At 37.6% G+C, this 13,357-nt stretch overlaps 1 protein-coding gene across 1 annotated transcript in view; it reads left to right on the forward strand.

The window, feature by feature from the left end:
• LOC104462295 (selenoprotein O-like) overlaps positions 1-8,555 on the forward strand; it is a gene marked incomplete at its 5' end in the record, with an annotated part of 22,803 nt that extends 14,248 nt beyond the window's left edge. Inside the window, 4 exons of the mRNA XM_010074189.1 lie at positions 1,858-1,937; positions 2,813-2,856; positions 8,030-8,109; positions 8,433-8,555. Coding sequence (XP_010072491.1) covers positions 1,858-1,937; positions 2,813-2,856; positions 8,030-8,109; positions 8,433-8,555 — 327 coding nt within the window. The remainder of the gene's footprint in view (positions 1-1,857; positions 1,938-2,812; positions 2,857-8,029; positions 8,110-8,432) is intronic.
• Between the last annotated feature and the right edge of the window lie 4,802 nt (positions 8,556-13,357).

The following is a 13,357-nucleotide window of genomic DNA, read 5'->3' on the forward strand; positions in this document are numbered from 1 at the left end:
TTTGAATCTAATTTAAAATGAGAGCAGGTGGACTTACGAGGTTTTTTTAGGGACCAGAATGACTGTGCATAAAGCATAGAATGAAAATGAGGAGTTACTTCTTCTTTTTCCAGTTTTGTCCTAGATAATTAAGTGATCTTGACCAAATTCTCTTTTCCTGTGTTTTCTTCCATTAAGTAAAAGGCCTAGCTTGACCTTCTCTGTAAGCTTGAAGCCATGAATAGTTAAAATTGAGATTTTCTAGTGGTAAGCAGTAAAAATACCAAGATCTGTAGCTGTGGAATTAATCATTTGTACAGGGAGGGTGATAAGAGGATGGGCGTGTTTTTAAGAGAAGGTATTTTTGACAGAATATGAGGGATTTTTCCATTTCTTAGTGGCCTACGTGCAACAGGAAGAATGAGCCACTCCCAGACTACTGCAGTAGTGGAATTTATGGCAATGCCATCTCCCACCTCTTTGAAGGTGCAGGCTGAGGACCTAACCATCATGGTGTAATTGTGACCCTGCTACTACACCAAGGGTTGTTCGCAGCCTTCACTTGGTAGTGGCTGACCTTTCTTTTCACACAATGAAACGATTGAGCCCAAAAGTTGTGAGTCCCAAAACTGATGTGGTAAAGCAGGTACAATTTTATGCTGGTAAAAAGTTTTTTTTTTTTTAAAGATTTCTCTTTTTTATTCAAGTAATTTCACCTGCTGTTTATTCACACACTAATACTTTATCAACAGCAAAGTAAGTTCTCATATTGACTTGTAGATCACTTATGGTTTTTTCAGCTGCACACCAAAATTGACCTAAACATACCAGAACCTTCTGAGAACACTGCAGGAGTTAGTACCTTACATTTAGTATTAACTGGAAATATTCTGAAATTCTTCCTAAAGCAGCCTGACTCTGCACATCTTTGAACAAAGGTTTGACTCCCACACTCACCTGTTATCCACCTGCCTGACTCTCAGCTCTTAGTCACTTCTGTAATTTTAACAAATTTTTATACTTAAATGTGGTTTTCATTATTTTTTTACTACCATTCCTTTAAAAAACCACAGATGTGATCAAAACTTTGTTTTGTTCTTGCTTTTAATTTCCCTTACTTAACTTTTGCCCATTTTTTTCTTGTATATCTGCTGTTTAACTCCTTTTATCTATGTGCATTTCTTCCTAATCTGTTCTTTCTCTGAAGTTCATTTTTTGTCTGTGAGCTTTGTCTGCTTTCTCTCAACCAAGCAATATGAAGCAGCTGTTAGCACAGCATAGCCAGGGAAGCCTAGCTGGTGGTTTTTGTCCAATGCTGGAGGCAGTAACCCCAATCTCTGGTTTCTATCTGTTTGCCTTTTCTAAGTTCTGTCTCCTCTCTCTTCATACTCTGTTACTGTCTCTGTCTCCTCAGTCTTCTCTTATCCCTCTAGCCTTGTCTCCCTTTTTCTCCACACCTTATCTTTCTTTATCAAGATATTTTCCTTATTCCACAATGCTGAAAAAAAAAAACCCCAAAACTCTCTACAAATAGATCTGATCCACATACAAAACTCATAAGTAAAACCTGTAGTTACGTAGCCTAAAAATAAAATAGGTCAGACAATAAGCCAAGGAAAAATAGGGGTGACATCCTGGAGGTGTTTAGGTAGAATTTGCCATAACAGAGCTGGATTTGTAGGGATGTATTTTGCTAGCACAAAGAAATTATTTAAGTACAGAGGAAAATGCATTGGTAGAATTTTCTGGGAGAAAATTCCTTGAAGGGGCATCATGTGTTTCCCTTATATCCTTTTAATATTCATTTGCTTACTTTGGTTTTTGCTTAACAAGAACAAAATTCTCATTACCTGCCATTAACTGTTTGTTTCTCTTTAGGAGTTCTGGGCTCTCCAGGATCTGCGTAAACACAAGTTATTTTCAGAATGGGTTACTTTGTACCTCTCAAGATTAAATCAGTAAGTCTGATGCAGTTTCAAGTGTATAAATAACACCAGGTGTGCATTTGCCAGAAGCGGCAACTTTAATCTGCAGTGATTTTCATTAGTCTCTATCAGGTCTGTTAAACTGGCCCAAACATAGTTTTATATGCCTTTTTTGTTTTTATGGTTCTAGATTGTGCTAGATTCCACAGTAATTACTGTTGTAGTTCTGTTTTGACACACGGGTACATAAAAATGACATGTGAGGAGTGGTCTGTATTTGTTGTCCTTCACTGAGCATCCTATCAGATTTCTTTGGTTAATTTTGGTAAAATACCAGTCCTACAGATTCAGTCCAAGAATCTGAAAGTCAGACTTTGCAAATACATAGGAATGAGCAGTGTTTTATTACTAATGATACATATATTTTTACTATGTAATAATACTGTTTTAGGATGATGGGGTGTGGAAGTTGAACAGTGGTGAAAACACAGACTGTGTTTGTAAACCACTGGTGTTGTGTAGATAGGGATATGCGTGTTAGAACTTCCTACCAATTCTTTTGTCTTAAATCAATGAAGAATTTAACACGTTTTTCTTAGTCATATATGGTATGCATGGCTGATAGTAGTGAAAAGAAATACATATCGGGTACTTGGAAATTTTAGTCAGTAAATACAATTCTTAGGGAAAAAAATCAATATAAGATACAAAACCTACAAGAAAGTGTGCGGTTTTTCCCAACACTAATCATTCTTAAGAGATTCACACCTGCTTCCACTGAACACAAAAGCAGAACACTTAATGATTTTAATGAAAGAAAAATAAAATATTTTTTAAATAAATAAGCTTAATCCTCATTAGCTAAAGCACTTTCTTTTTTCTTCTTTTGGTTTGCTTTTCATGTATAGTAACAAGGGTGATTCAGACACCAAGAGAAGAACAAGAATGACAAGTGAGTAAAACAATCCAAAGGAGTTCCTCGGCTTGGAGATGGCAACTATCTGTTTACATAAGTTTCTTCAGTGTTAGTTATTTTTCTTTTTGAGAAGAACTAAAATGTACTCTTCTTCTGAAGAGGAGAAGCTTTCACTACACTGCTGCAAATCTTGTGATACTGGTCATTCACTGTGGCTATCTCCGGTTTCACCCAACCTTATGAATAGAATCTAGCCACGTATGTATGGCTAGGCTTGTGGATATAGATGTACTTTTTATATAAGCTAAAGATCAAGATGTTCCTTGGCTACAATGAGGTGCTCTTCCTCTTTAGGGATCCTCACTTTTCCCTTCTTTAAAAAAATCCTTAATTTAATTGTCTGCATTTATGAAGAAATTGGTCTGGCCCAAATCCCTTCTGCTGTGAACACAATTGTAGACATATCAGGTGACTGAGGCCTGAGAGTGTGAGCTCATGGAAATGCACTGCCACTACTAGTCCAAGTTGTTCTTCTCTAGATTCTGCTATTTTTGAAGGACAGAGCACATGTCCGTTCATATTTTGGGTGATTGAAATCTCAAATGATGAAAACCTCACGAAGAAGCCTTTTCCTCCTGTCAGTATCCACACAGGCTGCTCTGACCTGTGTCACACCACACGTGAATACAGACATTGAAGCAATCCAGCTCATCTGTCCAGCTATGGTCTATTCCATATCAATCCTCATTTACCTACTTATTTTTCTTTCCCTTATTTGTTGTTTACTTTTTTTGTATTTCCTTTTTTTTCTTACTTTTTTAAAATCCCCTTTTTTACAATTTCTGTTTGAGGGGTTAGGAGATGCCAGGACTCCCATCTTGTTCCATGCTTTGGTGCTTGTGGACTCGATTAATTTTCTTTCTCTTTGGATTTCCTTTAAGAACTTAAGAATTACTGGCCCATGGGAACATGGTTGTCTGTATCGTGTCATGTCTCAAGTGGGGCTTCACCTTAGCGCCTTGAAATGGTGGATATGCTCTGGCTTGCTCCACAAGTTGTAACTCTTCGTTGCAGAGTAGTGTGCTCCCTGAAAGGGCCTCTAGGATTTGATTTCTTAGTGAGAGTTGCCCTTCCTCTCCTTCTATATCTGCTTTTCCTGAGTGCAAGCAGCATCTTTTCCTGTACTTCCTTCCTTTAGCATCTGTGAATGTGCCAGTTTGCATTGCTCAGAACATTGTTCTTCCCCAGTGATGAACCCTGGATAACATGAGGAAAGATTTTTGTAGGCATCCTGTAGTGGCTCAATGGACAAATGCTCAGATTTGTCTGAGCATTCAGATATGTCCCAATCCTTTCCACATGTTAACAAAGAATTCAGGTTTCTGATAGGCACCCACTTCATTTTTTTTTTTTCTTTTTTGCACCTGGAGAAAAAACTCCTTACTTGTGAAAGCACTATCTAGTCCTGAAAGGAAGGTATTTCTCCAAGTTACTCTAAATACAAAAATGGTAGAGGTACTGCATTTAGATGTCTATCACAGCAAAAAACAGCAGCTATGAAATTCTAAGAATTGTTCACTGAGAGATTTAATTTTTTTTTTTTGTATCTGCAGTAAGCTGTGGTAAATTTGTGAAATTTGGCTATAAAAGACAATGAGTAACTGAAAAACTCTGGACAAAGGGGAATGAAGCAAACACAGGGTCTGATAAAATTCTGCACAAGAGGTGTTATAAGCTTCAATGTTATGCTGCTTTGCAGGGTGGTTTATTCTCATTTCTAGTGGAAATGGCTGTATACTGTTAGATATTGATGGCTTTCTTCAAAAGCTTTAATTGATTTAGTAGGAAAATGGCGGGAGATAGCGCTGACTTTCAGTAATAAGATAGTAAAAACTACATAGGGCACAACGTATCATCACATGGACCTTCAAGTTTGCATCCACATTTTCTAACCAAGGCTCCATCCATTTTTAGGAACACTTCTTACAATTTTACATGTATTTTTAGAAAGTTAATATGAAAACAGTTACCAGGGAGAAATGTTTGTTTTATCGTTTCTATTTCGGTAGTGTTAAAGAAATTTTCAGCTGTGGGACTCTGAGGCTCTTAGCAGAACTACTGTTTCAAGGTTTTGAGCTGTCCCGTTTTCCTCAGCTAAAACATAATGCTGAAAACTGTCTAAACACACTTCTTATTTTTCTGTGTTTTTTGAATCTGCTTGTAGAGAAAATCATGACATTTAGAGTTTTTATTCCAAATCAGAAAGGATCCCAGTTTGGCGATGATCTTCTGCAAACCTGCATCGTTCTTCTGCATGCACCTCAGAGGATCTTATAGTGTAGGAGACAGACAAAACAAGGAAAAGATTTTGCCTCCAGGACCATACCTGTGCTAGTGGTCTCAGTTTTGGTAGCAGTCCAAAACCTGATATACAAAGATTCATGGTTAAACGTTTTCTTCCGTATAATCAGTCATCACTATATTCATACAGCAAAGCTACAGAAATTTGTAACAGGCTACTGATATTAATTCATTATTGTTTTACTTAAAATTTATTTTTCTTTTTAAAATCAACAAATCTTGTTATATTTTTGCTAGCTGCTCCATATTACAGTGTGACTGAAGTTTCTTACAGAGTTTTTTGTTGTTGTTGTTGTTCTCTTACACATCTATACATTTAAATAGATCTCTTAGAGGGCCCTTGTGGTCTCTTTAAATTTTTGTTGTTGTTGTTTAAGTATTTGCTTGTAACAGTTGCCCCTTCTCAGTACAACTTGCAGCAGAAATCTGGCTCAACTCAGTCAACTGTGCATTTTTACCCAGCATTTCATGTAAAAGACAAAACTGTCAGGGCTCTCTAGATTTTTATATGGGTTGGTATGTCCCACTAAATTTCTTATTGCTGTCTTTAGTATTGACTGACCTTGAATATATTGCCATTAACACCTCATTATTCATCAATTTTCCCTCATCATTAGTAAATCTAGTAAAATATCTCATGTCCCAAAGTACATTACCTTGAAGCATTTGAAATTGATCACTTACTCATTACTCTATTTTTTTCTCTCTTCATTTAGTTTTTAGTCATTAGTAGCACTTTATCATGTACTGCCTAAACATAGTTCCTTAGGAGTTGATAAAAAAGTTCTGACAATCCAAATCCCCACACAAGTCTATCATTGCATTTCTTTACAAAAGAAATATGTAAAAATAAATTGCAGACCAGATCATAAAATGCTTGTAAGGGCACAAAATTTCTTGTGCTTTGTCCTTTTCTTATCTGGCTTGTCTTGTTCTCTCATAATTACCTTGTCACTTGTGGTAATTACAGATATTTTAATGCCACTGTGAAACTTGTCAATTTGCAATTGTTAAGAATGTATTTCTGGGACAAATATTCTCCTGCTAATATGAGTCATGGTTTTAGTATGAATTACCATTTTTTTGTATGAGAAATACGTTAACTTCTCCACCTTTGAAATATTATTTTTATATTGTTACCATACTTTATTATTGAAAACCCATTTACTGGATTAAATCAAATACTTGTCCAGAGCAAATTATTTTGCCAAGGGATAAACCACTACTTTTTATCAGTTAGGGCAGGGTGTTGTTATGACTATGTAGATGTATCAGGGTTCCCAATAGCTAGTTTTATTTATTGGCTTTTGTTTAATTTATACAAGTACATAGAGAACAGCAGTAATGTGAAAAAGGAGATGTCTGTGTTTGGATGGATTGCGTCTCAGTCTTCAGCCTCATGGAAGTCAGCACCTGGACATTGTGCAGGAATATTGTTCTATTACCTGGGCAGCTTGCAGCTTTTATAAAGAAGGGAGTGGTAGTGCCATCTGAGATGCTTCTGTTTTCAGCCCATGTTCAGATTTCATAGGAGAGCTTCACCTTCTCTCCTGTGGCAGGAGCATGAGTGGTCAGAGGTCAGCAGTTCGAGCAGAAAGGGATTTGTTTGTCCTTTGCTTTTCTAAATAACATAAAGACCCTTTGTGTAATGCTGTTGTATGTCAAATCTTGTGTCTTAAAACGGCTATCATTCAGTTCCAAGCATAAAGAATTTAATTGTATTGTGATACATAATCATGCAAGTGTTATTTCATTGATTGCATAGCTTTGTTAAATTCTAGTTTGTTAGCTGATTAAATGATGCTTTTAAGAAGCAGTGCTTCTTACAGAGAAGTCTGTTCACTGCGATAGGCACTAATTCTGTATGGGGAGCTTTTAAATATGAGTAAAATCCTGAGATTGTCTACCTACAGAACCTCACGAGGAGGCAGTCATACGTTTTCTCAGACATCAGTTATTTTGGTGGTCAGCTAGGATAAACAAGTTCTGTTTGCAAGCTGAAGAAGCAGTGTAAGATGCAAGAACGAACTGAATTGGGAAATGGAACAAGATCAATTTTAATCTTTTTATCCAAAATACTGTTTCTGATTGTCCCCTTCCTAATATAATTTGTTATAATCTTATCTTATTTACAAATAATAAATTTATTAGAGGAAGTGAGTAGAGGGGAATTTGGGATGGTGATTTTGATTAATACTCTGCTTTCTCTAATACCTTCTTTCAAATATGCTGTAGGAGTATTTATAAGTATTTATAAGAAGCCACATGGATTTTTTTGAAAGAAATACAATATATAAAATACGAGGTTTGAACTAGTATTTGTTCATATAAAACCTACTGGGACATCAATGGAAAGGGAAGGAGCAGATGAAGTTTGTGTATATCCATAAATCACAGACTTCTGGTTTCAAGTCCATGGGTGATAATGCCTCTGGTATCACTGATTAATCTCTTCAGGTAACAATCACCCACCAAATTTGAGAAGATATGCAGACCAGTGTCACATTAAGACTTAAAATGCAAGCTTGAAATCTTTGTTACAATTAATCTGTAACACTGGAAATGTTTGTAACAATTAATCTGTAACATTGTTTTGATCATTAATTACAGGGAAAACCTTCTGAAGCATTGGTTGGGAGTTCATCATTACTGACTGCGCAAGTTTAAAAAAATCCTTTTAGCAGCTCATAAAAATAAATAGGTTGATACATTCCTTTTCCTTTTTATGCATTTTTTTCTTGATCTGCAAATTAAACCTTGAAGATTTCAATGACATGTTTCAATTGCTGTGTTTAGCTTTTGTTGAATACATCTAACTAAATTTAACACAATTTACTTTTGGTTTCAGCTGTTAATCCTCGATACATACTTAGGAATTGGATGGCAGAATCAGCAGTGCGTAAAGCTAATTTGAATGATTTCTCAGAGGTAAATTTTTTTCTTTCTTGACATATTAATAATTGGCATAATTGTTAAAGAGTTGTTGCATTTACACTTTGAACCTATATTACACTTAGACCAACGCTGTACTATCTCATAGCAATTACTATTAAAAATGTTAATAAAACTATTAATAGTATTAGCTATAACATAAATGGTAGTGACTATATTAATAGTAGTACTACTAATAGGAAGCAACTCATGCAATAGTTTCTGGAGCCACAAGTGTGCATAATGTGAAGTGGCAGAGACTTGTCTTGTTTGCAGGAAAACATTTTATAGAAAAACTTACCCATTTTAACTTCTTCCAGGTTCATCTCCTACAGCAGATTTTACAACATCCCTTCCAGAGACAGCAGATTGCAGAGAAAGCAGGCTACTCCCTGCGCCCCCCAGCTTGGGCCAAGGATCTTAAAGTAAGCTGTTCATCCTGAGAGAAATTTGAACAAGGAAGAAAAATGATCAAGGATGAAGCTCAGGCCTTCAAATAGGATCAAAGGATCAAGCCACAGGAGCTTTTCTCCCTTATACTTTGTGGACTGGAATCTGCTACGCTGCTAGGCAAGACAAGGTCTTGACCAACTTTATAAAGTCTAAAGATTAAAGAAATGGACCACTGCGTATGGTTACATCAGCAAATTATATTGGCATTTATAACTCTGCCCTTCATATTCAGCTGTGCATTAATTCGAGTCGCAACACTAAAGTTCTGCCAAACTGTCACAGGTAACCTCTCAGAATTCATGCCTGATCAGGTGGGTCTCAATAACTTTTAGTGGTTGGTCAATTTAAAATCCATCTAAGATAGTTTTAATCCTACAGTGTTTTGATGAATGTTCTCCTTGCTGTTGCACACTGTTCAAATATGATTGCATTCTGAAAACGTAAATGTTCGTAACTCTTCTGCAGAGTTGGAACACAGGGTCATCTTACACTTGCCACCTTTTCTCTTTTTGACCTTGTTTTGTCTCATTAAACTGCCAACAAAGATTTAAAGGAAATTCAGTTAAATAGTGAGCAAAGATGTCTGTCTTGGGAGTGACTTGCCCAGAAATAGATTTGGTGTCTTTGCAGGTGTCAGGTGCCTATCAAGCCTGGCCCGCTGCTCTTTGACAGTGTATCTTTTGGTAGCAGTGGAAAGATTGGTGGTGCGTGGATATAATGCCTCAGGAAATTTTCACTGGTTGGACGTGGAAAAGGACTTTTTTGGAAGTATCTCACTACCTATAATGAGGTCAATATACCTTTTGTATCCAGCCACCTGATGCTGTAAGGGACTAACAAAAATCTTGCAGGGAAAGTATTTAAATTTCAACTGAAGCTGTTACATAGAAGTTCTTTGAGTAACAGAGACAGACTAGTCTTTGAGTCCTGGTTGTTGTTATTTATTCTTTTTTGATATTCCAATTCCACATCACAAAACTTACTGTATAATTAAGTCAAAATTAATACATAAGCAATCAGGTCCAATGTTATGCTAGAAAATTTACAGCAAAAATCACTTATCTGGGGGCTTTGTCTTCTTGACATTACCTTATTTCTTCCCAAATCCAAAATGGATTGTTTTACAATCTTCAAATTTCTTGAGTGCTACTTGATTCTGAAACAGAGGCTACTAAGAGGTATAATTAGCATTTCACAAATCAATGAAATATAATTAGTGTGGAAAACAATTATATTATTAGAAATCTTTCAGTGACTAAAAAAAATACATGAATGCCTTTACTTCTTAACTATAATCGACACAATTATTCAGGATGGTTTCCCCTCAGATATACAGCTGTTCAAATATAAATGCAGATGTTCAAATGTATCATAATGTGAAGCACAATATAGATATTTAAAAACAGTTTTCTGAAAGTCCAGTCTGAAGTTTAAGCAATTTACACAAGTTCAGCCTGGGTTAACATTCCTGGTGCAGCTAGCAAGTGCTCTTCTGCAACCACTGGGATGAGCATGTGAGCTGGCAACGCCTCCAGATAGAAGGAGTGGGCTCCTGGGGGGGTCTGTGGAAGCTCTTCGGCAGTGGGCTGCATTCCCAACCTGTTGAAACATTGTCATTGATGTGTGTTCTCTGATAATTACAAGCAAAATAGCATGGTGTGATGAAATGTGTGGACATCAGTATTACACCTGCAGCGGAGTTACACTGCAAAGAAGTGATGATTTGAAGATGAGCTTGTCAGTGCCTGCGGGGTAAATACAGCCGCACTGCAGCCTGGGCCCTGGTTTCCAATTAGGTGAAAGGAAAGAACTCTTTATGTTGAACCAAACATCTGGTAAGTTTCTTTTTTGCGGGGGCCAAACATGGCTGCCTGTACGTCTTTACCTCATGGAATATCTGCATAAATAGAAAGCATTTTAACACTGCTTTTTTCTTCAAAGTGTTGTATAAATGTTAAATCCTGTTAGTAACAGTAGCACGTGGACCTCTGCTTCACCCATGGTTAGAAAACCTCCAGTATCATGATATAAAACCAGAACATCCCAAATGGGCGCTATTTTACAAGCAGTGATCTGTACTGCCCACCGTGCTCATTGTGAGGCTTTTCTCAGGTTCTTGAAAAATGTCCGAAAGAATGAAGCAAGCCCTGAAAATGGGTTTCACATGTTCCCCTGGCTGCAGAAGAGTAGAGCAGGTCAGCTACTTCTCTTCTCCAGGAGTTCATTCAGGGACTTGGTCACACCCTCTTTCCTTGATTTATGTAAAAGCAAATCTCCATTATTTTTTCCCCTATTTTTATCATGCAGTTTACATTGCCTGTTTTTAGTAACTATTCTGATTTCATAATAGTCAGTACTGACTGTTAATGGTGATGAAACTGCCTTAGAATATTCTGCAAGACCATGAGAATACATGTCTTAACAATACTGAATCTCTTCTGTTCTGCGTGTCTCCCTCAAACAGAATATACGTTTCCCAGTTACTGTGAGACTGTCAATGATAACCCCATAAATAACAGTTCTGTCCTATAGTTTTGTCACATGATCCATTTAAGTTTCTATTTTTCCACTCTCAAAGTGCCTGACAAAGAGTGTGTGAAAAAAATGTGAAGAATACCGTTACCTCAACACTACCTTTTAACTATGTTTTGTAAAAGTAGAGAAATGAGCCCACATCATGCTCAGCATTTTGTACCACCTCTCTTTCCACTTCTAGGTTTGCATCATTATGGTTTATTATGACAACGTAAGCATTAATACTGAGTTTCATTATATATTCCCTGAAATCCTTGGCTTCCACCTGTGGTTGCAGAGCTGCCTCTTCCTTCATGTTATATAAACACAGCAGAGATGCAAGAGCAGATGGGGAATAAAAATACTGTGGCTGGTAATCAAACAGACATTTATTTGTACTCTCATCCTCTTTCTGTATCAGAGGGCAGTTATGAGGGGCAGCAGTGTTGATCCCCCACATGTAGCCTTTTCCACATGACTCTAACCTTTCTAATCCTAAGGACTGATGGAAAAGGGGTGGCGTGAAGTAGGTCCTTCTTCCCTATCAGTGATGTAAGAGCTGAAAGAAGGTGACAGCTGCTGAGACTGCTTCCATTTGAGGTATGGAGAAAGCTTAAAAATAACATGCTGTGATTTCAGACCTTTCAGCCTAAAATACTGTAATCTCTAGTAATGTGCATACTGCCGCAATCTACAGGAGTAAGACAATTTAATGTGGCAATAGGTTAGATAGAGGTGGAATGATTAATTTTGTTTTTTGCAAATGCTTTTATTTGCAGTCTTGGAAAGGAAGATCTTTTGTATTTTGCAGCATCTTTTTGGTACCAAATAAAGTCAGATAATTGTGTATCATTAAGATGGTAGCTCTGTTCTTGGAATGGAGAGTTTGAATACTTACATTTCAGAAATTCAATGCAATTATGTACATACACAAAATAGTTGATAGAGCTCCAATCATCACAGCATTTTAATTGATTTCTGGAGTTTTCTGTAGGCTTTGATTCTTTTTGTTTCGAAGAAAGCTCAACTTTTTCTTTTGTGTAAGATTAAGTGCACGAATTATGATTGACTGCGGATGTAAAATGTATAAAATTGAGTTTATTGTGCTGTAACAAAAGAGAAGGGAGGAAAAGGGGCAGGAGGCTGGGTGTTCTGGTGAGAAGAGTGAATGCTAGGAAAGCCATGTAGAAGTCTTAGTGCTTGGTGAATTCAGAGAAACTAGCTTATTGTGCAACATTTTTCTAAGGACATGTTCTGCTTTATTTTGATGTTGGGTGTATATTTCATAAACGAAAATTAATTAAAAACAGTTGGATAGCAGACAGCTGTTGTCACCTGTGTCGAAGATGTGCACTCCTAATACTTGGTCATAAAATGGCACCCAGCGCTTTAGCATTCAATGATTCTGCATAGTGCTTACCTCAGTTACATATGGAAAGCTAGTTAGTGTTTTTTCTCCTGCACTTGCAACTAAAGCTCGTACTAAGCTTATGAGCCTTGTACTGGTCTTGAGAGCATTTCTCACTTTGGCTGTTTGGAGATGATGAGACACCTTTTGAATGTTCTAGCATGTCACTTCAGAACTTCTAGGTAATATTTGTGTTAGTGGTGAACATAGTTCTCTTGGTGAGAGCTTTTTGCTCAGTTCAGTGAAAGCAAGGGAGCTAGAAGACCAGTAAGAGCTGCATGGGCTCTGTCTGTATTGGTAAGGAAGAGGGCCAGCAGCTAGTCCCTTGGCCCATGAGCTGGTACTCTAATGGCCATATCCGCACCACAGGGGATCTCTACGGGAAGTGAAACCTGCTTTAGACTTGTCTATGTTGTCTTCTGGGAATGGTGCCTGGCCTGCACAGCTCCTTGAATGGTGCCTGGGACTGTGCTTAGGCCCACTTCGTCAGTGTAGGCGAGCAGCAGGTCAGTGCTCAAGCTTGCATCCTCATCCTCTTTTACTTAGCAGTAGAGACACAGGTGTAAAAGCTGTAGCATTTTACTAGCAATGCTAGCTCACCATAGGCTGCAGAGCAAACAGATGGTTAACAGCAGTCAGAAGTCATGGAAGGCAAGTCAGAGGGCAGATTTAGATTAGATACGAGGAAGAAATTTTTCACTGTGAGGGTGGTGAGGCAGTGGCCCAGGTTGCCCAGGGAAGTTGTGGATGCCCCATCCCTGGAGGTGTTCAAGGCCAGGCTGGATGAGGCTTTGAGCAACCTGGGCTAGTGGGAGGTTTCCCTGCCCATGGCAGGGGGGTTGGAACTTGATGATCTTTAAGGTCCCTTGC

The sequence above is a fragment of the Pterocles gutturalis genome, unplaced genomic scaffold (assembly GCF_000699245.1).
Source record: "Pterocles gutturalis isolate BGI_N339 unplaced genomic scaffold, ASM69924v1 scaffold10102, whole genome shotgun sequence".
Taxonomy (NCBI): domain Eukaryota; kingdom Metazoa; phylum Chordata; class Aves; order Pterocliformes; family Pteroclidae; genus Pterocles; species Pterocles gutturalis.